The sequence below is a fragment of the Podarcis pityusensis genome (genome assembly GCF_964106645.2).
Source record: "Podarcis pityusensis genome assembly, chromosome: 6".
Lineage (NCBI taxonomy): Eukaryota > Metazoa > Chordata > Lepidosauria > Squamata > Lacertidae > Podarcis > Podarcis pityusensis.
In genome coordinates this window covers 52,212,213-52,238,597 of record NC_138030.1, presented here as the reverse complement: position 1 = coordinate 52,238,597, position 26,385 = coordinate 52,212,213, and the positions used below count along the sequence as shown (strand labels likewise).

Below are 26,385 nucleotides of genomic sequence, written 5' to 3'. Positions count from 1 at the left end.
AACTGAGAATTCAGATTCAGGAAGATTTGTAACATTCAGGATTATAATATATTAAAATTGTATTAAGATCGACCTATGATCCACAAAGTCCATTAAAACCTACATTGATTGGGGGAACGCCACAGGATCCAGGAAAGAGAAACATTTCCCAATTCTGCTTGCCCAGATCCTTTTAATTGGAGATGCAAGGAAAAAAGCATGTGCAATGAAGGACTATTATATTATATAAGATTGAACAGGTGCAGAAACACACAACAAAACTGATTGTGGGTTTGGGTCTGGGACACATGGGGATTTTAGTCTAGAAATGCGGGGGGAGAACATGATACTAGAGAGCTTGGAGCCATCCAATGAAGCTGATTGTTGGAAGATTCAGGACAGAAAAAGGAAGGCACTTCTACACACAGTGCAGAATTAAACTATGGAATCTGCTATCACAAGATGTGGTGATGGTAACAAACTTGGACAGCTTTAAAATGAGATTAGATAAAATCCAATAAGTCTATCAATGGTTACTAGTCATGATAGCCAAGGCAGCATCTGCAGCATCAGAAGCACTATGCCTCTGAGTACCAGTTGCTGGGGAACACAAGTTGAAAGAAGGCTGTTGCCGGCTGCCCACAGGCATGTGGTTGGCCACATTGGTTCAGGATGCTGAACCAGGCCTTTGGCTGCTATTATATTATTATGCTCTATTATAAAGTAAAACTTGCTTATCCAAGAATACATTACCTCACGTCTTTTGCAACTCTCACTGCCTGGGATCAACATCTATAGCAATAGTTGGCATCGAAATATGCAGACATCCACACTGAGGCAGCAGCAAGTCACATCTCAGCTATCTCAGAGGCAAATGAAACAGAAAAGCACAAGCCCCTGTGTTGGAAAATCCAACAAAGCTGGGGAATGGGATAGGAACAATTGACAGTGCTGAACAAGTGGATTATGTCATCTGCACTTCCACCCTCCCCACAAAAGCAGTCCCGTCCCGTCCCCCATTTTTGAAGTTCCATCAAAAGGGGAAATGGCTGGGGAGGAAAAGATTGGGAAGGAACAGGGATTGGGTGTGGAAAGAAAGAGTTCAGCAACCACTCCAGCAGCCCGCCATTCTCTGTTTCAAATCATACTCCTGCTTCACAGGAATTCAGCACGACCAACACATTCGAACATGTTTGTCATCCTGCTGTAACATGTAGTTAAAGCCCAAGCACAGCTACAAGCAGGTCAAAAGTCAGCCCACACCCACTGTACACCTCCACAGTTGTACCTCCTCTGACTGCTTTTGTACTATCCATTAACGCCCTTAATGGCTTGGGCGTGGCAGCACAGGAGCTGCCTTTTCCTGTATGTCCTCTGTGCACACTCCAGTCGTTATCTGGGGACCTGCTTCAAATCCCTTGACCTCAAGAGGCAAGGCTGGTGCCAGCTAGGAGTAGTGTCTTTTCTGCTGTGACACCAACCCTACGGAATTCCTTGCCAACAAGGGGTCCATCAGGTAGTTGGTGAAGACCTGGCTTTGGGGGTGGGGGGAGCCTTCAGTTAATAATGTTATGCTTCAGTTCTACGTTATTTCTGTGCTGGTGGAACTGTTAAGCTGGTTGGTTATTGTTAATTTATTAATCTGAGTGTATACTAGAATTTTTTTTAAGGAATTATGCTTGTTTTATTCTGTTTTCATTACTGCTTCTTAGAAAGAACATGGAACTTGTAACATGTCTACATGCTTATACACACACCTTTGTTCCTATGTTAGAAACAGTCCTGCTGATAGGACACTCGCCTTGCCAAGGATTCAGGCAACAAATGTTCACAACTGACAGGCAAAGCTCTATGCTGACCTAAGTACTATAAGTTGTGTGTCAAATCAAAATAAAAGCCGTGGTTCCCAAATGATCAATTAAGACTCAAATGGCAACTGAACAGGAAATGCAATCATTTGGTACATCTCCTCTGATTACAGCTTTATGATTCTGTCTACAGAGGATTTTGAAAAGCAAAGGGATGTGTTGTGGTAAAGATTTTCATTTTTTCCATTTAAAAATTAGACATTGTGTATAGGCACATATGCTACAAAATTAAAGTATTATTTACACAGTGACACATTGCTGCAAAGTGCCAACAGTACAGTAGGGCAGTATTTACCTGCAAAATGATGAAAAAAACAAGATTTAATATTTTTCCTTAGAGAACTTTAGCAACATTTCTAGTCAGAGAAGCTTGAAGAAAATGCTTACGACGCTTAAAATTGTTTTTTTTTATTTTTTAAAATCAACATTTTGCTTTATAGGTACTGATTCTGGCTTTGTTGAACATATGCAGCTAGTAGTACAAGGACTTGATCACTCCAGCTGTCTTAAAGATTCTGCTGGCAAGAGAGGATTTGTGACAAATCCCAGCATGCTGTAACTTTCCCAATTACATTAATAACTTATGCAAATGAACTGTGGCCTCCAGCTCACTGCAAACTGCCAATGTGTCCTTCACACTGTGAGTTGTACTAATATGTTCTGTGTTCACTAATCAATTCCAAAATTCTGCAAGCACTGCAAAAATAAAAAAATTTAAAATCCAATGTAAGGCACTAAAAGAATTCAACTAAACACAGTCAGCACAACAAGTCCTGCTGTCCCCCACCCCGTCCCAGCTCCCCACCCAAATAAGCTCTGGTGAGAGAAGAGTTGTTTCATCTGGCAAGCAGAAATGTTTGCACTGACAGAATAATCATAAGACCACAACACTGAATTCCTCTTTAAGTTATTATATCTTCCCATGTTCTTTTTGTGTGTATTCCTACACCAAACATGAACAAATTGGATCGAACACATTGTCCATATAGCGGCTTGAATTATAAAAAATGGTATTCTGAGATGTCTTGCATGCAATGAACTCAGTCAGCAGTGACATTTTTTAAAAAAAATGTATGCTCCATTTTATTTATTCCAAAACATATAAGAAACCTGTCATTTTGTTCCCTGCACATTTTGAATGCAATGTGTAATTCAAAACCATTCTGATAAAATATTTGAAGCAAGAACTGTCAAGACCAAACAAAATAAAGCTATAATATAAATATTAATTTGTTTAAGAATATGCCAGACCTTATTCCACTTTTATTCAGCATGAAGCTTAAAGCAAAGCAACTGATTATTTTTTGCTGAGGCGGGGGGGGGGGAATACATTTTAAAGCTTCTTGGCAGAGTTTCATGAAAACAAAAAAAAAATCTGAAAGTTAAAAGTAGTCAGGTAATTACCAAATTGGCAGTGCTGTCAATTTTCAGCTAATATTGATCTTTAATCTTAAGAGCTAGTTGAAAATGCTTAGCATTATTCAATAATGGCAGAGATCCTAAGGCATAACTAAATACAGTGGACACTGGGGTTGCGAACATGATCCATGCGGGAGGCACATTTGCAACCCGCAGCGCTGCGTCTGCATACGCGCGGGTCGCGATTCGGCACTTCTGTGCATGCGCAAAGTGCGATTTAGTGCTTCTGCGCATGCGTGAGAGCCAAAACCTGGAAGTAACCTGTTCTGGTACTTCCGGGTTCGGCGCAGTGCACAACCCGAAAGCCCACAACCTGAAGCGTCTGTAACCCGAGGTATGACTGTACCTATAAATATATATTAACAGTGCAATCCTATACATGTCCACTCAGACGAAAGCCCCCCTGGTTTTGGTATAAGTATAGGGCGGCAGCTTTAAGTAGCATATAGGCTGCACGGCATTTGCTAAATCTTTAACAACTTTCAAGAGGTCTGAAAATACCAAGCAGAATTCTCACAGCATTCTGTTCCATAAACTCAACTCGGAGTCTGGAGGCTAAGCAAATGTTATAACTATGGTCTGTCAATTCAGATATCACATCAAATAATGGTCTGCAAACCCGCTTCAAACAATGGCTTTTTATTCTGGATTGCTGGGCCTGCAAATTGTATACTAGGGTATACTTAAACACAGCAAACAATTTAAGAAAAAATTAATCAAAGAATTATTGCAATCCTATGTATGTTTACTCAGAAGTAAAACTATACAGTTCAAAGATGCTTACTCCTGTCTAGGGACTGAAGACTACATCAGTGTACTGATTAAATTTGCACAAGAATCAAAGATTTCAGCAGAAATGTATTTAGGCATATTTTTCAGCAGGGGAAAGAAAGGACAGCTGCTTTTAAAGATTTTTATAGCATCAGAAAAAAATAAATACTACCAAAAATGGAAGAATATATTTAGCTTTCATTCTGCATTCAGCCGTAATCAACTAAAGCTGCAATCTTATGCACACTTGCCTAGGAGTATGGTCCCATTAAATAGAGTGGGACTTACTTCCAAGTAAAGACCCAGGATTCAACTGCACAGCTGCAGCTCTAGTGAAAAGGGTATTCATTTATAATTGCATCATTTGATATCTTAACAAAAAAATGCTCCACTGACAAGAAATTTTCATCTCACTATAGGAAAGGGAATACAGGGCAGGAACTGTGCTTTAAAAACAACAACATATGCTTGGGGTGGGGTGGGGATTTTGGCAATGGGCTCCCTTGAGCCTATCTGACAGAGTGCGACTAGCAAGAAACTAGCAGATTCCTGCTAGGCCTAGGCAGAGGCGTAGGAATTTCTTGTCATACCCCTCCACCAACACACACACATTGGGGGTTTTTTGTTTGTTTGTTTGTTTGTTTGCCTGCAAAAATGATTTTACGTTATTTCATATTTTCTTACAAAGGAATGTGGATTCCAGGCCTCTGATAACAAGTAGGCGACTATGGACAGCTACTTAAATCTACAGGATGGATTGTGTTTTGGCTTGTGTTATTTTAGTTATACAATATTTATTGTTTGTTTATTTAATAAAATTTATTTCAAAAAACCTGCAAAGTGGTTTACCAAAACAAAAAACAAAAAAACACCACAGCAGTAAAATCAAGAAAAATTAACAATCCTACTTTAAAACATTCAAAAACTAAAATATTAAGATTAAAATGACTTCAACTTCCCAAACATCTAGGTATGCTTGCCTAAAGAAGAATGCTTTTAGCAAGTGCCCGAAAACAGTCTAGCGAAGGCATGTGCTTTGTTGCAATAGGCGGGGAGTTCCAAAGTGCAGGTGCTATCACAGTAAACAATGCAGTACAGTATAGATATTACGTGGAACCTATAGTAGTGCTTGAAACTACTGAAGGGGAGGTTTTATTTATTGTGATTTCACCATGCTCTGTATTATCTGAAAAGGAAAACATTTATTTAAAAAACAGGACTGCACAAAAGCAAAAGCAATCTAGTCTCATCATGATCAGTGGGAGTTATTCCCAAGCAGATGGTGCATAAGATGGGCTATGCACCCCTTGCATCCAACTTGTACCTAAAACTCTGCACAAGCCTGCACCAGAGAATTGTAGAGTTGGAAGGGACCCCTGAGGCTCATCAAGCCAAACCCCTGGGGCAATGCAGGAATCTCAACTAGACCATTCCTGACCAATGGCCATCCGTCTTCTGTTTTTTCCTGGAGGTGGGGGAAAAGATAAATTTTGACCCTGCTCCACTGAATTGAAATTTCAGCCTTCACGACATAGGAAAATGGGCAAGTAAACAGCTATTTTCGTGGATATATATTAACTGATATGCATGCAATTTCACATATAGCTATATAATCCCTAGTGTAGTAAGTTAAGACCTTTGGAGCAGGCGTTTTAAAAAAAAAAAGGTTTTTTATGAACTGCCCTAGTAGGGCAGTAATTGTCCCTTGATAATTTGTCACCCCCCTCCATGATGGCACCTGGGGCGGATCGCCCCCCCCGCCCCCCTTTCCTACACCTCTGGGCCTAGGAGGTCAAACCTCAACTCTGTAAGATCTGCCATGTATGGCTGCATTAGAACCATTTCCTGGAAGGTTAAAGGTCACTGTTCTATTTCTCAGGAACCACAAAAGCCTGTTTTTGAAAGGAGTGGAACTATGAGCAGCCCACAAGCTGATCATTATAAAAAAACTGTAACATCAAAAATTTGATGCCCATGTTTCCCTCTTTCTTCCCCATCCCCTTTTCCTTTTGTGTCATTTCTGTTCAGATGTAAGTCTGAGAGAAAGGAACTGTATTGTTTTTAATAATCTGTAAGCTGCTCTGGGAATCCTTCCAAATGAAGTGCAGAGTATGAATGCTTTGAATGAATGTAAGTGCTCTCAGGCTAAGAAATCCAAACCTATTGCTTTTATCCTCACAACCATCCCTTGGAAGGTAGTGAACTCTCCTTCCTTGGAGGTTTTTGATTCTTTGGATGCTTGAAGAAGGATATTGTGACTTAATAATAAAATATCACTGTACTTTTCAGAACTAAACACAGCAATGAGTTATACTAATCTAAATCTATTGATGTCCACTAAAACTACTAATAAATTTTGAGTTCCAAAAGTTATTTCTATTTTCAGGTTGCAATCTTAAATACACCTAGTGGGGAGTAAGCCCCAGTGAACACTAATATGCATAGGAAAGCATTGTTGCACACCCAAAACGAAATTCCCCAACTGATATTTGGTCCACATATTTGGTCAACAACGAGTTCAAGAGCAAGTGTCCTAAAATTTGAATTAGGCCTCAGAAACTAGCAATGCAGAATCAGTTCATTTTATATTACTTACATAAGTTAGAACTCGTTTCAGAGAAAGAAGGAATTTAAGAGTCAACAGGGACCTTAACTTTTCCGAAGTGCTTCCTGATGTTTCCATATTAATTCTTCAGAATAGCAAAAAGAATATTGAATTTCTCTAACACAGCAAACCAGAATGTCAGGAGTGGAATAGGCTCTTTTAAAAAAGCTGTTCAACAGGACATCAAGGGCGAAAGATTAAAGCTTCCAATATAAAAAAAGAGCAAGCTGAAATCAGGCTCACAAGATACTCATGCTTTGAGGGGACGGATTGCAACCCACTGACCTAACATTCTGAACCCTCCTTTATGAAATACTTTCAAGTTAGAATAATAAGAATCATGCTTGCCAAGCACTCTCCAGCAGTTTCTCACTTTACACTCACAATAGGGCTGCTGTCAGAAAGAAAGCAGAGTCTGCGTGCCAAAATCAATTCAACAAGCTCTTGGATAAAAAAACAAAAAACACAGCATTTGAGGATAATGAGAACTGCAATCATTCCAGCTGACAGCAGATGACTACCAATTATCATAAGGCAAGTTCCATGCATTTACATTTGGTTGAGTAGCCCCATACCTGACATGCTTCAAAATATATGGCAAGCATTCAAGTTCTTTTAGAAATTTCGTGTTAGCTGTTGAGGACATCGAGAAACAAGAGAAGCTTATTTAAAGACTAAACAACTCTTTGCAAAAGAAGTTAACATTTCTACCACAAAACAAGGCAGTGATGAATACTGTGCTAAATGGAATGTGTGCCAACATAACATCTTTCACCAAATCTAACTGCTTAATAATCAACCCAATGTACAAGCATTCTGCATGTGTATACAAGGTGGATGCCTCCTGCAAATTACTATTCCTTCCAGAGCTATTTACTAGTTAACACAGAATAATAAACTATCAGCTACTGCCACACTCTGGGTATAGCCTGCTACTGTGCATAATTATCTTCCCTATAATTATCATCATACAAATAACTGTGTGCAGAATTGCCTCTTAAAGTATATTCATCTTAAACATTTGTACTAAAAGGCATTGAAGAGTAATTTACTTTTTTTGTACTCAAGATAATTACCCTTCCATAACCATTGCTCATCACAAAGAGCTGAGGATGTCCTTGTAAAACAGCAAATTTGGCTCAGATATTTCTACCAGAGATGCAGTTGTGGCTTAAAACTGTAATATACAGTTGAGAATACTGCCTCCCTATCCAGTTTCCCTGAAATTGTCTGTCACCCCCATCTATCTATCTATCTGGCGTACAAGCTTTACAATCTGTCTGCTGAGACTGTGTTTTATTAGAACTAATAGCCAGCATTTTATTGTAAGTTAATTTTAATTATTTTGTCATATAGCAACAACTGCCCTGTGCTGAAGAATATGAAAATTTTAATACTGAACCATCTACTATCTACTGTATTTTTGCAATTATGTTTGTTTTCTATGCAGAGAGTAACTCTAAAGATACTTAACCATCATTTTGCATGATAGTTTCAATCAAGGAGCAGGTTATTGTCTATGCTGGGATACAACTGGACAACATTTTGAACCAGGATGGTTGTAGTTTTGCTTTTTAAAGAAGTAAATGTGCATCAAAGAACTATAGTCACAGTAAGTCGATTTAAGCTATATTTAGGTGAGTCACGATGTGCTTTTTCCAACACATACCACCCTCTGAAAATGCTTAACATGGTGTGGAATACAGCTCACCTTAAGTGCCTCTAAGACAAGCATTCTCAATTCTTACAGCTTCTTGAAGGAGAAGCAATCAATTTACTAACAGAAGTTTCAATTAACTTTGAACGTTCTTATATAATCTGGGAATACCAGGTAAGTACTAAGAGAAGGTCAAAGAACCCGCCATATAAAAAATTATTCTTGACAGGACAGGACAGGCAACATGATATAAGAAACATCTACAGTAGAACCACCTCCACTCACGGATGTTTCAAGCTGTGACCACGGCAAACCCGGAAGTAACCGGCGGGTTTGATGCCGTTTGCGCCTGCAATCACCGCCTGCACCTGAGCACAACGGTGCCTCTCCCAGCGACCTGTTTCGCCATAAGGACGGACCTGCGGAATGGACTGTGATCGTGAGTAGAGGTTCCGCTGTATTATATCTCAACAGAAGAGAAGTACAACAGAATAGAGGTATTTTCACCTGGTAATTCAGATGACCTACTCTGATTCTCAACAAACATATATCCATACAAAGCTGTCAATAAGATATCTGTGTCGAGGTCATAAAGCACCACCTATGGAACTGATGATGAATTCTCCCATCACCACTAGTTGGCACTTCTTAAGAGAAACTGGGTGGAGTGTGGAAGGAGAAAGTGAAGGTATTTGGGAGCTTGTAGTTACAGCCATCACTTCCTAAAACTTTCAAAGCAACATAACCTTCATTTTAAATTAAGCAATGGGGAATATCACCTTGTACATTACCTATTTAAGAAGCTGCAAGGTTTGTCCATGCTGAGAAAGTGGCTTTCTTTAATGAAAGGTCTTGCTGCATCAAAACCTAGTGACTTAAGAAAGCCGAAACCCAGATTGTCAACTAGGTGATCAAAACCAGCGTCTCTCTAACTCAAAGCCAATGTTTACATGACCAGAAAAACTTGCTCAATTTCAAAATCTTGGCTTTAGCTTCTGATTTGTTAGGAGAGAAACAAGCCACAAGCACCGGTTCATAGGTAACACTTAGCCAGTGCTGTGGTTTGTTTCCTCCTAACTCGGAAATGGCAGAAGGGTAGGTGTGATTTGAGAAGTATGTACCAAATGCTGTTTGATCTCAGTAAGTCAAGATTTGTTTCTTACCACAGCTCACCACTATATACAAAGGGAACAAATGTTGACTTTCACACAGGTTTCTTCCTCCCGGAACCAAGGAATTTGATTTCATTTTTGCTTTGAAATGTTATAAAAAAGAGTGAGGGAAACCGTAAAATCAAATTGTGTAGTTGCTATGTTCCTGGCTTGTGAAGTGGCCAGTTTTAGCTGATGCTAAGGGCATTGGCTAAGTGGAATGCATGCAATTTCGCAATTTCAAATAAGTGAGAAATAAATGGGTCTTTATTATGTTAAGGGTTTCATGTGAAAAAAGCATGCAAGTGAAATATTAAAGAAGGAAAACGAACAAGTCAGAGGATTTTGTACAGACCGCAGTCACCCCACCATGGCCAAGACAAACACTGTTCAGTGGTGGACTGCACACTAGGTCTGATACACCATTATTTCCCTCAGCTGCTTTGTTAGAGTTTGGTAGAAAACAAAAAGGCTACAGGGTAGTTTACAAGGTAGGAAAAATAATTTGCAACGAAGGAAAAATATTCCTTATTAAAATGAAAGGGACTCCCAAAGCAAGTGATGGAATCCTTTCTATTCAACCAAGACTTAATTAGACTGTCATTCACACTTTCATAATCTCAAGGATAGGCTACTATCATGGGTTCTACCATAGACTGTCCTCAGTTGTCTGGAAGCTTTGGCTGGAGCAGAATGCAGCAGCTTCCCTCTTTGTGAAATTTATCATAGAGAGGTCACACACCACTGATGCCCTACAGGCTATGCCACCTCCCTATTATTTTCCAAGCATAAGTCAAGATGCTGGCTGTAATAATAATAATAATAATAATAATAATAATAATAATAGATTTTATTTATATCCCGCCCTCCCCAGCCAAAGCCGGGCTCAGGACGGCTAACAACAATAAAACAGTATAAAAGTATAGCATAAACAACACTCTAAAATCATTCATTATAAAATTAATTAATTCAGGCCACTGGCAACCATTGGGCCAGAGCTCCGCGAAGATTGCCGAGGGAGGGAGTCAGGCTGTGCCCTGGCCAAAGGCCTGGTGGAACAGCTCTGTCTTGCAGGCCCTGCGGAAAGATGTCAAGTCCCGCAGGGCCCTGGTCTCTTGTGACAGAGTGTTCCACCAGATCGGGGCCACGGCCGAAAAAGCCCTGGCTCTAGTTGAGGCCAGCCTAACTTCTCTGTGGCCTGGGACCTTCAAGATGTTTTTATTTGAAGACCGTAAGTTTCTCTGTGGGGCATACCAGGAGAGGCGGTCCCGTAGGTACGAGGGTCCTAGGCCGTATAGGGCTTTAAAGGTTAAAACCAGCACCTTAAACCTGATCCTGTACTTCACCGGGAGCCAGTGCAGCTGGTGTAGCACCGGGTGAATGTGATCTCGCAGCGAAGACCTCGTAAGGAGTCTCGCTGCAGCATTCTGCACCCGCTGGAGTTTCTGGGTCAGTCTCAAGGGCAGCCCCATGTAGAGAGAGTTACAATAATCCAGTCTGGAGGTGACCGTCGCGTGGATCACAGTGGCTAGGTCACCTACAACATCCTCATACAGCACATACATGACCACCTTTTGTCCTTTGTACCATCCTCACAGTAAGGTCAACTCAGCAGCAGCAGCTAGTGTCACACTGCTTCTCCCACAACACCAATGACATTGTTGCTGACTGAGATGCCGTGTGGGCAATGCTGCAGTGAGATTGTGGCTGTGTGGGCACACCAGCAGAGCCAGTCCAAGGTTTACACTGCTAATAAGCAGAACAAAATAGAAAAACTGTAAGAACTTTGAGAATAAACTATTCAAGGTGGCCTCTAAAACAGGCATCCCCAACCTGCGGCCCTCCAGATAATTTTGGCCTACAACTCCCATGATCCCTAGCTAACAGGACCAGTGGTCAGGGATTATGGGAATTGAAGTCCAAAACATCCGGAGGGCCAAAGGTTGTAGATGCCTGTTCTAATAAAACACATATGTACTCAAATTATGTATGAGAAGACATAAGCAAATAACAAAACAGGCAGCCCACCCAAAATCAATTTAATATTATCTAAGCATTCCAGTTTTTAACTGCTTATCAGCCCAAGTCATTAAGAAGAATGGAAGAAGTAATAAACTTAGCAAGTGAAAGTATGTTTCTCTCCTTCACCACTGCATTTCCTCTTTCTTTCTGACAGGAAGAGCTGTTTGACAGTGCAGAAGACTCTCGCAAAAGGTGGTGGACTCTCCTTCCTTGGAGGATTTTAAGCAGAGGTTGCATGGCTCTCTCATGTATGATCTAGCCGAGATTCCTGCACTGCAGGGGGTTGGACTAGATGACCCTCAGAATCCCTTCCAAATCTACAATTCCGTGATTCTATGACAAACATTCTGATGTTCTTCAGTCATTGGACTTTAAATTGGCCAATCTCCCCCAGTAGATGGCACCATAGCATAATGCTCAGACAACTTGTGGTGAATTGCCATGTTCATACTTTAAAATGTCTTAATAATGCCTATAGGTACAAAATGTTTTTAAAAGAACTGAGAGTATGCAACCTTTTTCATAAGAATTATACTCAACCTGTTTTCAAAAGCATTAAATGTGCAGGAATTGTATCCTGTGCTACACATACAAGAGCAGAACAGACTTCTACATGCACAAGGGGGCTTCACTTTCTTCTCCTTCCCTGTAACCCTCTATGACTACTCTGCTTTGGAGAATATTTTTTTTTCTGTGGGGGGAATGGGGGGCTACAGTGAGGAGAAGAGGAAGGTTAAGTCCCATTATGCAAGTAAAAGCCTGCTCATACAATGCTGGATTACACCCAGTCTTATATAAAAAGATCTTACAAGTGTATTGTGACAGCTTAAAGAACTTTGTAAATCTTTAAACTGCAAGAAGACTCTTTCTCATATTTGCTGCTGCAGGCTAACATGCTACCCACTGGAATAAGAACATGAGGATCCACCCTATGAATAGAGGAGATCAACAATTTAAATCCTATTTTTCATTTAATCCAAAACTGTCAAAGTAAATATAAAAAAGATATATACTTGTGTGTGTTTCTTTACTTTTGGATACTCAAGTTGTCATTTTATTTTCTATGAACCACTTAGAATACAACGCATTTGTAGAAAATACAGTATATACATGAAGTAGTAAGACAATTATTTGTATTTATACACTCAATCAAAGACAAAAAAAATCTGGACTAATAAAAGCTTTTTGGCACTAAATCATTGGGCACACAAAACAACTTCCACAAGCACAATGGAACTTCCCCCTCCAACTGCACCCCCTCCAAATATGATCCAGAGAATTAGGATACAAGAGGATTTGAAGACTCACTGCAAAAGCAGAAGTCCATTCATGCAATGTTTGATTCTTTCTGATAGCCCCAATTATTTAACACTAATCCATCCAGTGTTCCAAGAAGTACAGCCCCTTATACTGTTACTGTCAATTTACCTATCTTAAATGGCTAAATCATACCTAAATCCCCAAAATCATTATCATTAAGTTTAATAGCCACCAGTGAGGCATGCATTATTTAACAGAATGCATCATGAGCACACAAGTAAGTACAAGTGTCAGCAAACTCCTAAATACATTATATATTTTCCAGCATGCTAGTGGGTCCACCAAAATTAAACCTGTTCCAAACAGGTCCTTTCGGAGTCTGCGCCAGCACCAATATTGTTTCTATCAGAATTAGGCAAGCAAACCTGGTGCACATAATATTATACACCAGGGCAAAACTAGCCTCACAAATCAGTCTAATTGCTGTCTCAAACCTAATTTTTCCATGAAGTCTAGCCATCACAAAAATGTCATTCATGTTGTGAACACATCCATGTGAATGACATGCTCTTAGACATCTGGTAAGTAACCTAAATGGCGGAGCTCTTTGCCCCCTCTCTTTGCCCCCTCTCTTAGTGTTTTACCCTATGGCAAAGCTTTTATTTTACTGTTTGGACAAGCTTGTGTTTTACTGGATAATTTTCTTTTAAAAATGATTCCTGTTTCATGTGCTGTGCTTATATCTATTTTCATTATATTTTATATCTGAAATATTATTGTATTTTACAGTTTTAATTGTTGTAAGCTGCACTTAGAGGTTGTATATTAAAAAGAAAGAAAGAAGTGGGAAGAGGCATGCCAGGGAGGGCATTATTCACTGCAAAATGACCAGACTATTGCTACCGCCTTGCACAAAAGTATAGGCCTCTTAAATCCTAGACTGCCCAAGAGCCTAATTCAGATTTAATGTGAGGACCAGACCAATTCTTCCAAGATCCATCGGGTGTCTAAGGACAATGATTGTAAAATGTAATCTGCATCTGGTATGCAGGTTGTTCATCCCTACAAGCCCCATCCTACAAAAGCAGTTTATTTTCTTGATTTAATTTATATTCCATGTTACATCCAGGAATTCAAGGTGGCATACATGGTTTCCCCCCCTCCCCATTTTGACTTCGCAGCAATTCTGTGAAGTATGTTAGGCTAAGAGACAGCGATTGGCCCAAGGTCAACCAATGAGCTTCATGGCTGAGAGCGGACTGACCACTCTTGGGATTAGTCCATGGGTAGCAACACAAGATGTATATAAATCAAGTATAAATTTGATAATGAAAAGATGAGAGGAACAATCAAAATGGTGACAGATCTAAAAGCAAGTCATCCTCTTCTTAAAAACAAAAAACAAAACTTTGTAAAGTGCATCAGAACTTACCAATCCAGCTGTAAGTGAAGGAGCAGACTGTCCCAATGACTGGTTCCTCATGCGGACCAAATTGGATGATTCTCCAGATGGCTGCCATGCTGCCTGGCCCACTCCGCTGTGCATACTAGTGGATAAAGGAAGCAACTGCTTTCCTTTAACAAAAAAAGCAAAGCAAAACCGTCTTCACTTGGTGGCTCATTAGTTCATTATACAATAATTTTCACACAGAGCGATCAAAAATACTTTTTATGCAACAGCCTTAGATAATACATTTTTAACAATCTTTACCCACAACCAAAACAAAGAAATTCTTGCCCAGGTAAATATACAGTTTGAACCTCTCTGTACCATTAATTTGCTTAACTGAAGAAACCTCTAAGCAATTTGATGAACTGCACAGAACTTTACCTGACAATGAGCTGGCCAAACTACCTCTCCGAAGCTTGCAGTCATCTTGACTCAGTTGACGATGGATCTTACTTTTGCCAGCTGAACCAGCTATATCAGGGTTACTAAGCTTCCTGCAGCGCAAAGAAATTGGTTCCGCTGCAAGATTCTGAAACGAAAGCCAAAAGAGAACAGGATAAATTTTGATTGGTAAATTGCTTATGCACTAACTTCTTGATATATAACTTCAGACTTATCTTGGTTGTTTACCCTGAAGGAGAAGTCCTAAGTTCAGTGCAACTTACTTCCTAATAAAAATGCTCAGGGCTGCAGCCATAACATGTTCAAGTTATTATTGCAACACAAATTATGGCCAAATTTCCTTAATTTGAAAGATGTCATATTTATTGCTTAATTAGACACTTTTAAAAAACTGTTCACTCACAGACAAGCTATGATCTGCAAAGACTTTTCAAGAAATCTCTAGATTCATAAAATTTCATGGGTTGGATCCAGACTTCACCTTCTATATACAGAAAAGGATTCTTCCGTCCATGGCAGGCTTTTAACCTAGCAGAGGAATCCTGTTGGTGGAGAAGGCTCCCAAACTGTTCCAATGGGGCCCCCATACACTCTGGAACAGCGTGTGAGGTGGCCCTGAAGGCCAGTGGGACAGGAATCTGCAAAAATCAGCTCCTTGTGTTCTCTACCAGCAGGATCGTTGGCCGAGCAAAACTTTGGTGAGAATGGTCTGCATCAAATTCCCTGTGTTTACTACAACAAAGGTTTCAATCTACTTTCTAATAGCAAAATATTCTACTTGCTCTACTTAGAAAACAAAACAAAAAACTGTAACTAGAACCCATTAAGGGAAACAAAGTTAGAATTCCAAGGTATTTTCATGCTAATTTCACACCAGCAACCTTATTAGAAGCAAGGTACAATCACAATCACATTATACTATAAATATATTCTTGCCATAAATTCATTAAGATAGATTCATAAAAAGCAGTAAACAAATCCAGTTAGTACCCTACCATTTTAGAGAAAACAGTAAACATCCATTCATATTATAAATGGACAATAAAGGTTAAAGAGCATTTAAAAATATATCATATAGCATATTTCAGCCAAAGGAACAGCACACACACTTACAAATACTGCAACGGTACAGCACGAAGTAGTAGACTGATTTCATGACAAATAAGCAACTGATGCATGCATAGAACACTGCATAACAGAAAGCAGCCTAGATGATAACAGACACCAGTGCAGATACCTATAGGTGTAGTAGATAAATATCATGGACTCTTTTAAATCCACTGTATATAGACATGTTCTCTGATACCACCACCAGTGGCTGCCACACGTTTCTCTAGGAAAATCAATTTGACATAACAAGCTTAACTCTTATCCCAAATAAGAACAGCTGACATGAGCTATGTCCCCCCCGCCGCCACCACCATACTAAAAACATTACAACTTCCATCAATCAAATACCCCATATGACAATGTCAACATTCATGAGCACTAGGCATTTCAAATATATTCAGAAAGGAAAAGGAAGGTAAAAGTGGCACTAAAATGCCTACCTACTTTCCAAGTGAAATCTAAATCTATTACAGTATGTATACACCAGGGACCTGTAGCAATTCACCCTCATTAAAAGTTGATAGAATTAAACTGATAGCATAATTATGCTAAAAGAGAAGGGAAGACAAGAGAAAAGGCAGGCAGGCAGGCAGGCAGGCATTCTTTAATGACATACCGGAACAAGTATTTGGTGGCCAACAATGAGAGCAGTGTGCCTTGTAACTCTTTTTGTGTAAAACCTAGACTCTAGGCTCTGGTGAAGTAGAACACAGAAGACACTAATGGATTTCTTAACATTACAGTGATTAATATCTGTTAATGCTACAGCCACTTGCCTCTGGAGGGTTTCCTTCCCATTTTGGTAAAATAATGGCAGTGATTCCATGTACCATGTGGCTGACTAGCATTGGAGGGTTCTATCCAATGCTACTCCTACTCATTTAAATCAATGGACCTAAGTCAGTCATGTTCACCAATTTAAACTGGTCTACTTTGAGTAGGACTAGCATTGAATACAACCCAATAAATTTTTATTTCAGACTTAAACTGTGAAATCTGCTTATTAAATGTAAACAGAGATACCTCTTTGGAATGGCAGAAACACTCTGTGCATGCTGATGACATTTATTTCTGAAGCTCACAATTCTGAATTATGTCTACCCCTGCTCAATTTAAACCACTTAGTATAAGTCATTCCTAGACTGAGTAGAATATTGCCTGCACCCTTAGAAGAGTAAATAATTGTTTAGCTTCTACTATATCTCAGGAGAATTTAAAATCTATGAATATTTTATCAAAAGCTTTGAATTTTCATTCATTCCTTTAAATATGTATATAATTAATTAGAAATAAAAAATACTGTTCAATAATATAAGTTAATAAAATTGGGGTTTTTTTATTAACTCACTCTTATATATTTAGTTCCATCATATTTTCAGATATAGTCACACTTATTTAGGTAAACAAATAGGGCCATCACAAAGGGCACACAGACCATAAATACACCACTGCCTGTAAGTTCACAATCTGTCCATTAAAAAAATTTGTAAGGTACAGTCTCTTTTAAAGCACATGTTAGAATATAGATGCTTCCAAATCTTCCTCCACAGCACATAATGAGAGTTGTAGTTCTGTGCATTTTAATAACATATTCTGTCTGTATTATTTAGTTTTTGCCATGCTAAAACAAGAATACACTGAGGCAGATAATTTAAGAAAAATAAAGTTGTATCCAAAGTAGTGCTTTGTAGAGGTTGCATCAGTGCAAGGATTTCTTATTGCACAACATCGCATTCTCTCCTTCTCCCACACTGCCGAGGCATTTTCCCACCCTTCCAGAACAAATCTGGGGAGAATGCAGGGTGCACACAGGGGGAGGAGAGGGTAGATTTATTGCAAAATCCTTGCACTAACAGTATGTGTGAACTGGATACCACCTGTTAAATCAAAGTCTGTTGTAGTATTTTATCTACAGTAACTTACATGACACACACACACACACAGCCATCACATTGGGAAGTGGAGATGGGATAGCAGGCAGGAGGGTCCTAAATGATAGCAAGGAAAACTGCTGCTGTGGGGCAAAAATACCCATTCAAAGGGAACCATCTTGCTCCAAGTGTCCCTTGGAGGGGGGGTTGGCTTTTGTACCCCCAGGTGCAATTTCCCCCCTAAGCAAATTAACAGGAGAATATCTCCCTTGCTGGACTCCTTTCCAGAGAGCCCACTTCTCTGGCTATTACTGAGATAACTGCTTCTGGAATGTAAAATCTCCAAAGGAGTCCCAAGGAAACCATAAGGGTGGAATTTTGACTTCCCCATAAGTAGTGTTCCAGGTGCAGTGTGTTGTACATGGTTCCTCAATCACTGTGCAAAGAAAGGTAAGATGCATGCACATTTTCCACTTCTGTTTACCTTAATTTGCAAGGTATTTGAACTAGGAGCCTCTTGATTTGTAGCAGAGTTTCACAGCCACTAAATTACACCAGCTCTAGTTAGTAAAAACAGGCCCCCAGAGTAGATCTTTTGAAAATATAACAGCAGGAGTATGCAAGAAAGGGGGCGAGCCTTACAGCCGTCCAATCTGTTTGGCTGGAGCGGGTAGCAATTGTAACCAGCGGAGGATTTGAGTGGGCAAACTATCCGTCTATGCTGTGAAAGCAAAGCTGCAAAGTAGCTCTTTAAGGATAGAACAGTTACAAGAACTACACTTTAGGAAAGCACATCATTGTATCATTGTATCAAAATTTCATAATTACGTCAGCTGACACTGTGCATCTGTCCCACATCCTAGCAGGGACCTGGATGGTTCAACATTAGTCACCTTTTCAAGGAAGAGAGGAGCTAGTCGCAAAGGTGAGAACACAGAAGAGGAATATGACAGGCAGGACTCAACCACTCCTAACTATTTTACTTGCAAGACTAAACTAAAATGGCATCCTGAACTTGCCATATGGAACAGCACCAGTTGATTCTACACCCTTACTATTCAAATTCCCCAACAATCTTTAACTGCCCTAAAATTAGAACTAAGCACCAATGGGAAGCACTTGGCTCCATACTGATAATCCTCAATCTAGCACTTAAAGGGCTGCCAGATCAGATTATCATTTCCAACACAATACTCCACTGAAGTTGCATAACACCCATTCATTTCACAGTTGTGAAATCCAAGAGTGTGTCCCAACACTGAGAATCAATCTCAATAGACCTGAGGATCCACAGAGACCCTTACGAGAAATTTCAGAGGCTCAAAATTATAGATCCTATTGATATAACTTGACCAGAAAAAAAGCATATAACACACAACATTTTTAAAACCTTCCTAAGCAGAAATACTTACTTTAGTGTGGTTGTGACAACAGTTTCTGGCAAAAAATAAAAACCCCTGAAGAACCAGATAAGTAAAACTCTGCAAATACAACTGTAGCTCTATATTTAATGCAACTCAAATTAACTTTAAAGTGCAAAACAGTACTGTATACACATTTAAGATGCTGAAAATGGCTTAAGAATGTTAGTATATTCTATTACACACACAAAAAAAACTTAAGCCTTCAATTTTCTAGCCCCAACTAATAGTTCATTTCAAATTCTTGAGTTCTAGACTTCTTGGTTGTGAAGAAACATGAAAATATGCCAAACCTATGATTCACTTGAGAAGAGAGGGCATTTTCCGCTTAGCATGCAAAATGACAAAATACCCAGAACTATTAACTGTCATCACAGCCATTTCTATTTAGGACTAAACAGGATTTTTGTGAGCTTCATTTTTCAAAGCTAGAAATGACATTTCATGAGGGGTTTTTTTTTCCCCAAAAAGGCAACATACTCTAAGAGGGAACAAGGGAAATTGGGGACCTCCCTAGCCTTGGCAAAGCACTTGCAAAAAGAAAAGGAAGATCTTGCTGGCCCCTGCTTATTACTGCTATTCCCCTTATTTAAAATGGCTGCTGCAGCTGCTGTAAGGGAAATGACCCCCCACCCCAAGACATACAGAACACAAGCTATGTCCTTTCTTGGCAAGAGAAGAGGTGGATCTCACTGCAGAATGAAGAAGCACTCCAAACACATCTGCAGCAAATGAAGTAACACATTCCCTTCCCTCGTGCTGCCCCCAAAGATCACTAAAACTCAGAGCCCCTTTGCAAGGCCCCCTCATTTGGACTCAACCCTACTTCTTAGGGAAAGGACTAGAGTGCCTTACATGCAAAACGTCCCAGGTAGGGCTGAGAGAGAAGCCTGTCCGAACCGCTAGAGCAGAGCTTTCCAAACTTTTCATGTTGGCGACACACTTTTTAGACATGCATCATTTCGTGACACAGTAATTCAGTTTTGCTAGCAAACAGGAGGTTAAACTAACCCCTTTCCAGCCCTGGGAGGAGCATTTGCACAATACACCTACATGCAGCTGACACACTATAATGTGTCGCTACACACAATTTGGAAAGCTCTGTCCTAGAGAGCCACTGCTAGTCCATGCAGACAATACTAAGCCAGATGGGCCAATGTTCTGACTCAGTATAAGGCAGCTTCTGCATCACTATGTCCCTGTGGTTTCTGCAATCATATACAGCAGTACAATTAATGTGTAGCTCATCAGCCAATTCCTAAAAGAACTTTGCAATTACTCTATCCATATTACCCATTCCAAAGCCCATTTGTTCTCCTTCAATACTGATCTAATTAAGAAAAGAGTAAATACTTTTGCTCAGTTTTGTTTGGAATTACCGTATTTTTCGCTCTATAAGACGCACCAGACCACAAGACGCACCTAGTTTTTGGAGGAGGAAAACAAGAATAAAAATATTCTGAATCTCAGAAGCCAGAACAGCAAGAGGGATTGCTGCACAGTGAAAGCAGCAATCCCTCTTGCTGTTCTGACTTCTGGGATAGCTGCAGAGCCTGCATTCGCTCCATAAGACGCACACACATTTCCCCTTACTTTTAAGGAGGGAAAAAGTGGGTCTTATAGAGCAAAAAATACGGTAATTTGCAGGTTCATTTACCACACTACAACCAGAGTGGGGTGGGTGGGGGAGATGGTCCTATTCAACAGGGGCACATGTCCACATGCACCATTAGTGATAACTTGCCTAAAGCCAAATGTGACTGAAAAACTTTCAGCGGCTTGTTCTTCACAGATTATTGCTTTTGTGTGCAGCTGTAGTGTTAAGTGACTTTGCAAAACCTTAACTTAAAAGTAGTCTTATCACAGACACCAAATAAGAGGCTTCCTGCTTTCCACTTCTAATTCTTAAAGCTCTCAGGGTGGCTTCACACAAGGTAACACACAGTACCAATCAATGGATGACTATATGCTATCTCCAAGATCAGAGGCAGCATGTCTCTGGATACCAGATCCTGGGGAACAGCAGGAAGGACTCAAAGTCCTTATGTCCTGCTTGTGGGCTTCTCATAGACAACTGGTTGGCCACTGTGAGAAACAGGAAGCAGAACCAGAATAACCTTTGATCTGATCCAGCAGAGCTGTATAGAAAGCAAGTTACATGAATGCACTCATGCTTCCAAATGTTATTATCCCTTTGGCCAGATGCAACTCCTGCAAGCGAGATATGCAGGTTATCTTTTTTGATACGACAAGATTCCAAACTTTTTAGTATATTATTATTGATCTCAGAACAGGCCAGAAGGGTTTATATGTATTTTATATATAAGTAGCAGATTATCTATTATATTTATATTGTTGTTGTTATTTAAAATTGTATACCACCCTTTATCCATAGATCTCAGGGCAGTACAGAACATAAATCTAGCTCTCATCTAACTCCCCTGGCTCTTGTGGTTTACTAATTAGGCATACAGGCTATGTGAAAGAAGATCTACTGCACTTCATGAGAGCTAGTATTCACCAAAAAAACTACAGATAGTTTGAACTACATAGTTTCCTATTTTTTAAAAGTGAGTATCACCAGCCAAACCACTCTTATAAAATCCAGCTGGACCTATCAGGAAGTCTGATTCTTTGCCAATTAATCCAACTGTGTCAGTCATTATACCATGGCAGAGCTTTTTCAGAGGCCCTAGAAGCTGTAGAAAGGATAGGTTTTTTCCCTGCTGTTAACATTTTGGGCTTCGTTCTCTCCTTATTTTTTATATTTTGCCACCTCTCCTTCCCATTTTCATATCAATACCAGTTGCTTCCTCTCATACTAATACAGTGGTGCCTCGCAAGACGAAATTAATTCGTTCCGCGAGTCTCTTCGTCTTGCGGTTTTTTCGTCTTGCAAAGCACGGCTATTAGCGGCTTAGCGGCTATTAACGGCTTAGCGGCTTAATGGCTATTAACGGCTTAGCGGCTTTAAGAAATAGGAAACAAACTCACAAGAACTTGCAAGACGTTTCCTCTTGCAAAGCAAGCCCATAGGGAAATTCGTCTTGCGGAACGACTCAAAAAACGGAAAACTCTTTCGTCTAGCGAGTTTTTCGTCTTGCGAGGCATTTGTCTTGCGGGGCACCACTGTACTCAAGTTGCACACTGCTTGCACAGCTACCCAACTACCAAAACAGATAATGAGCAACAGATTTAATGAAATTACTAAAAACTTTCAGATGCTATTTATTTGGAAAATGTATAGGCTGCTAGACATTTGCAAATATCATACAATACTTCAATGCAAAATATCACACAATAAAAAATACAAGAAACAAAGCAGATAAAAGCAGTTTTTCAAAATAAATCTGATGGCGCCCATTAATTACAGGAATGACAGACCTGCTCTTCCACAACACTTCAATCATTTTCTTACTATAATGCCCAAAGGGGAGGTGAATAAGCAAATATGTTGGGGATGTGCATCTGGAAGCTGTGGTCCCTGAAACCTTTAGACATGAACATTCTGTATTTTTGTACATCATCTTCCCTGCCAGTCATTAAGAGGAAAGGAATAGTCATTATGCTGTGGAAATGCAAGAACCCTATGAAATATCTAATTAATTGAGTTCAAAAATTGGCAAGTATACAGCCAGTGACATTTCCAAAAAGGAGACCTTGTTTCTTTTATTTTTATCTAAGCAATTTATATACTGCTTAACTACAGTTGTCTCTAAGCCACTCTTCAACACATTCAGCAGTAGTCACTGATAACAGGGTAGGCAGCCTTGTCTTCAGACATGGTTAATTAGGGAGAAGTTAACATTTATTTATTTATTTAAATATTTACAGGATGCACTTTTATATAAAATATCACAAGGTGGTAGACAACCTAAAAAGACAATCATGTGAAAATTATGTAAAAGGTGAATTGGTGATGTCCTATCTCCACCTCCCTCATCACCATTCAACACTCTCCAACACATTGGAGGGCAACCTTGGGAAGCAGGCTATCTTTTGTACAGTGGTACCTCGGGTTAAGAACTTACCGTATTTTTTGCACCATAACACTCACTTTTTTCCTCCTAGAAAGTAAGGGGAAATGTCTGTGCGTGTTATGGAGGGAATGCCTACGGGTGGCATGCCTACGGATTTTCCTCCTCTAAAAACTACGTGCGTGTTATGGTCGGGTGCATGTTATAGAGCGAAAAATATGGTAATTCATTCTGCAAGTTTGTTCTTAACCTGAAACTGTTCTTAACCTGAAGCACCACTTTAGCTAATGGGGCATCCTGCTGCTGCTGCGCCGCCGCGGCACGATTTCTGTTCTCATCCTGAAGCAAAGTTCTTAACCCAAGGTAATATTTCTGGGTTAGCAGAGTCTGTAACCTGAAGCGTATGTAACCTGAAGCGTATGTAAACCGAGGTACCACTGTACTCATAAAAGCCCCTGCGCATTTTGAGAATCCAACTTTCCAGTGCTTTACTGCACACACATAGGGAGCTTCCACAAGTACTCTCTGCTTTATGAAGTTGCTCTCCCCATATTGGATGATATATATATATATTGATGGGGGGGGGAAGTAAGGTAAAGGGACCCCTGAACGTTAGGTCCAGTCACTACCATGCTAATCCCTATTGCCCCCTTTGTATGCAACCTCTCTTCAGATGTTACTAATTATAGCTGGATTCACACATTAGCTTAACTGCCAGTCTGCCACAAGGTATTTGGTGGTGTTTGGCATTGGACCATACCTAAGAAATGATAGACAGGCAGGGCGAATGCTGTAAAAATGCAGCATATAAGCTGCATATGCTGCACATATAAGCACATAGCTAAAAGATCTAATTGAAACTCCTACCCCATAACAGGACCATTTATATGCAGTCTGCATCCTCCTTCCCACTAAAAGCAACAGGTGATTAGATCACATTTGGCAAAGTAATGAATTATATAAACTTCCTCAGGATAGCTCCAGATCTCTTAACTACTAGAGGCAACAAAGGATTGCTCATCCCATGTTCACATATCTTCACATATTCTTATTACAACAAATGATGCAGAGTAGCAAACTGAAGGACACCAGGATGGAATTGAACATGCCTGGCTGCCCCTTGACTAAAATGGTACCTACATGAAATCAAGAAAATAGGCACAAATACAGACTTATGGAAAGTAGGCCATCCAAAGGAATAACCAAAGGCTACTAAAGACAGAATCCCTTTACCATATGTGTAATATTAGCCTGGCAAAGTAACAAAGACCATAAAGATTTAAGAGATATTTTCACTTTTTACTGGAGCATCAGGAATGATTGCTCGACACCAGTAGCATAGACGATCTTCACTGACTCCCGCTGCCCAAAGTACAGTTTAGGAAATACCCCTTCCCCCCAACCTTCTGTGCCTAGAATAGCATACCCTCCCACAACACAGAACCGCTCATCGTCCACAACGTGACCCTCCTTTCCCCAATTCTCTTGCAGCGACCAAGTGCCAGGGCTGTGAGCATCCCCTGCCCCACCAAAGCCCGCTGTCTGGACATGCCTCCGAAAGCAAACCCGCAAAAGACGCCTCTGGACTCCCCTTTTCGCGGACCTCCAGTTTACACAGACCAGGAGACAGCAGAACACACTGCAACCGCAGTACCTTCTCGGGCGGTTCCCTGCAGGCTGCGCCAGCCCGACCCGCTTCTTCCGCCTCCTTCCTAGGACCCGCCGCGTCTACGGGGCCCCGGACGGGCTGCTCCATCCTCCTGGGGACCTGAAGAGCCGAGGGCCCCGCTTTGTCCCCCCGGGAGCGGCCCTTCCTCATGATGGGCGGCGGCGGCACTTGCTCAGCGCGGGGGCTCGCAGCCTAAGCAGCCGGCCATGGCTGCGGAGGAGGGCGGCGGGGTTGGCGCTGGGAAGCACCTCAGGCAGCGCAACCTGCCTCCCGCGCGGACATCCCCACTCTCCTGCCAGAGGCGAGCACGCCGGGCACTGCGGCAATCCCGCCCCCTCAGCCACGTATCGCGAGAGGTGGGGCCACAGGCGCGCGAGGGCGTTCTAAGGGGCCGGCGGCGCGTCGGAGACTAAGAAGCGAAGTTCGGCGCGAGGTGGGAGGAGCCACACAGCAGGGGGCGGGGAGACGGGAAGGCGAGGGAAGACGCGTCGCGGAACAGCTTGGATGGCGAGGGGCGGGGGCGGCGCGCAATGCATGATGGGGTACATGGAGCAGTGCTGTATAAGTGCAAGGCGGCGCAGAAGCCTTTTCTGTGTGCGGCTCCGTAATGGTACAGAATGATCCCGTGTCTTCATCCATCACCCTTGCCCAGCTCCACTTACCTTCCCCAGTAGGGCAACCCTGCTAAAAGAGGGGTGCCCCCATGTGCCTGGCTAAATGGTGGTAGCTAATTGGTCTTACATCCAATTCTAATCTGGATTACTTTACTGGTTATAAATTACGGAAATAATGATGGGCAGCCTGTTAACATTTCCCAACTGATATTTGTGACTTCAGCAGCTATACACAGAGTGCTATCAGTGTTTATGCTGCTTTATTAAGATGACATGTTGCCTGTTTCTGATACAACAGCTGGCTTTTGGCCATTGAGCACTGGTGCCAGCCAATCTGTCACAATCCAGAAAGACTCCGTTCCCTAGACTCTTTAAGTACATTTTTAAATGTTATATGAAAAGGCAAAGCACTCTAGATTCAGAACAGATTGCAGCAGCTTTACTTTGTTCCATATCACTGCCCACTCTGGCCACTCATAAACAATGCAATTTGTAACTTTAAAGAGGAAATTGAAGCCCAATTGAACCTTCAGCATGGCTTACTAGTACCAAGTAAACATACTCAGAATTGTGGAGTTGGACCATCTAGTTCAATCCCCTGCAATGCAGAAATCTCAACTAAAGCACCAATGGCATGATATGGCCATACATAACTGGAGTTAAATAAAAACTGAGTTTCTAGGAGGGAAGTGAAACTCCCTTATTTTCCCTGTACTGTAATGTAGCTATATTTAAATGGAAATCTAATAGAAATTGCAGTGATTTTCACAGTTTGTAGCATCAAGGTTCAAATTGCTGCCGGAAGGTAGATACTACCAAAGTTTCTTTCATTGACCTCCTGTTGGAGCAATATGATTGTCAGGAACTCAAGCTTAAGCACTATAACCAAGCATTGGCTCCTTTAGAAGCTTCAGGATCGGACTCAGTGCCTCTTTATGCTCTTCCAGATTTGGCAACCTTTAGAATCAGGCTGTTCTCCCCAAGCATGGGGCAAAACAAAGAACAGCTATGAAATTTTATATTGTGTTCTTGCATAATTGCCTTCTATTTAAATTATTTGGACACCATGTTTTGCTCTTGTGTAGCTCAAAGTGTCTTGGATTTGGGGGGTTTTCTGGAATGACACACACACACACACA

The 26,385-nt window shown here is 40.8% G+C and overlaps 1 protein-coding gene across 1 annotated transcript in view; it reads right to left on the bottom strand.

Annotated features, from left to right (window-relative positions):
* The window catches only part of MAST2 (microtubule associated serine/threonine kinase 2), a 138,868-nt gene extending 113,894 nt beyond the window's left edge, over window positions 1-24,974 (bottom strand). The window contains exons 1-3 of the mRNA XM_081010241.1: window positions 24,618-24,974; window positions 14,564-14,711; window positions 14,165-14,307 (exon numbers count right to left, since the gene is read on the bottom strand). Of these exons, the coding sequence (XP_080866367.1) occupies window positions 14,165-14,307; window positions 14,564-14,711; window positions 24,618-24,782 (456 nt within the window). The 5' untranslated portion in view covers window positions 24,783-24,974. The remainder of the gene's footprint in view (window positions 1-14,164; window positions 14,308-14,563; window positions 14,712-24,617) is intronic.
* Between the last annotated feature and the right edge of the window lie 1,411 nt (window positions 24,975-26,385).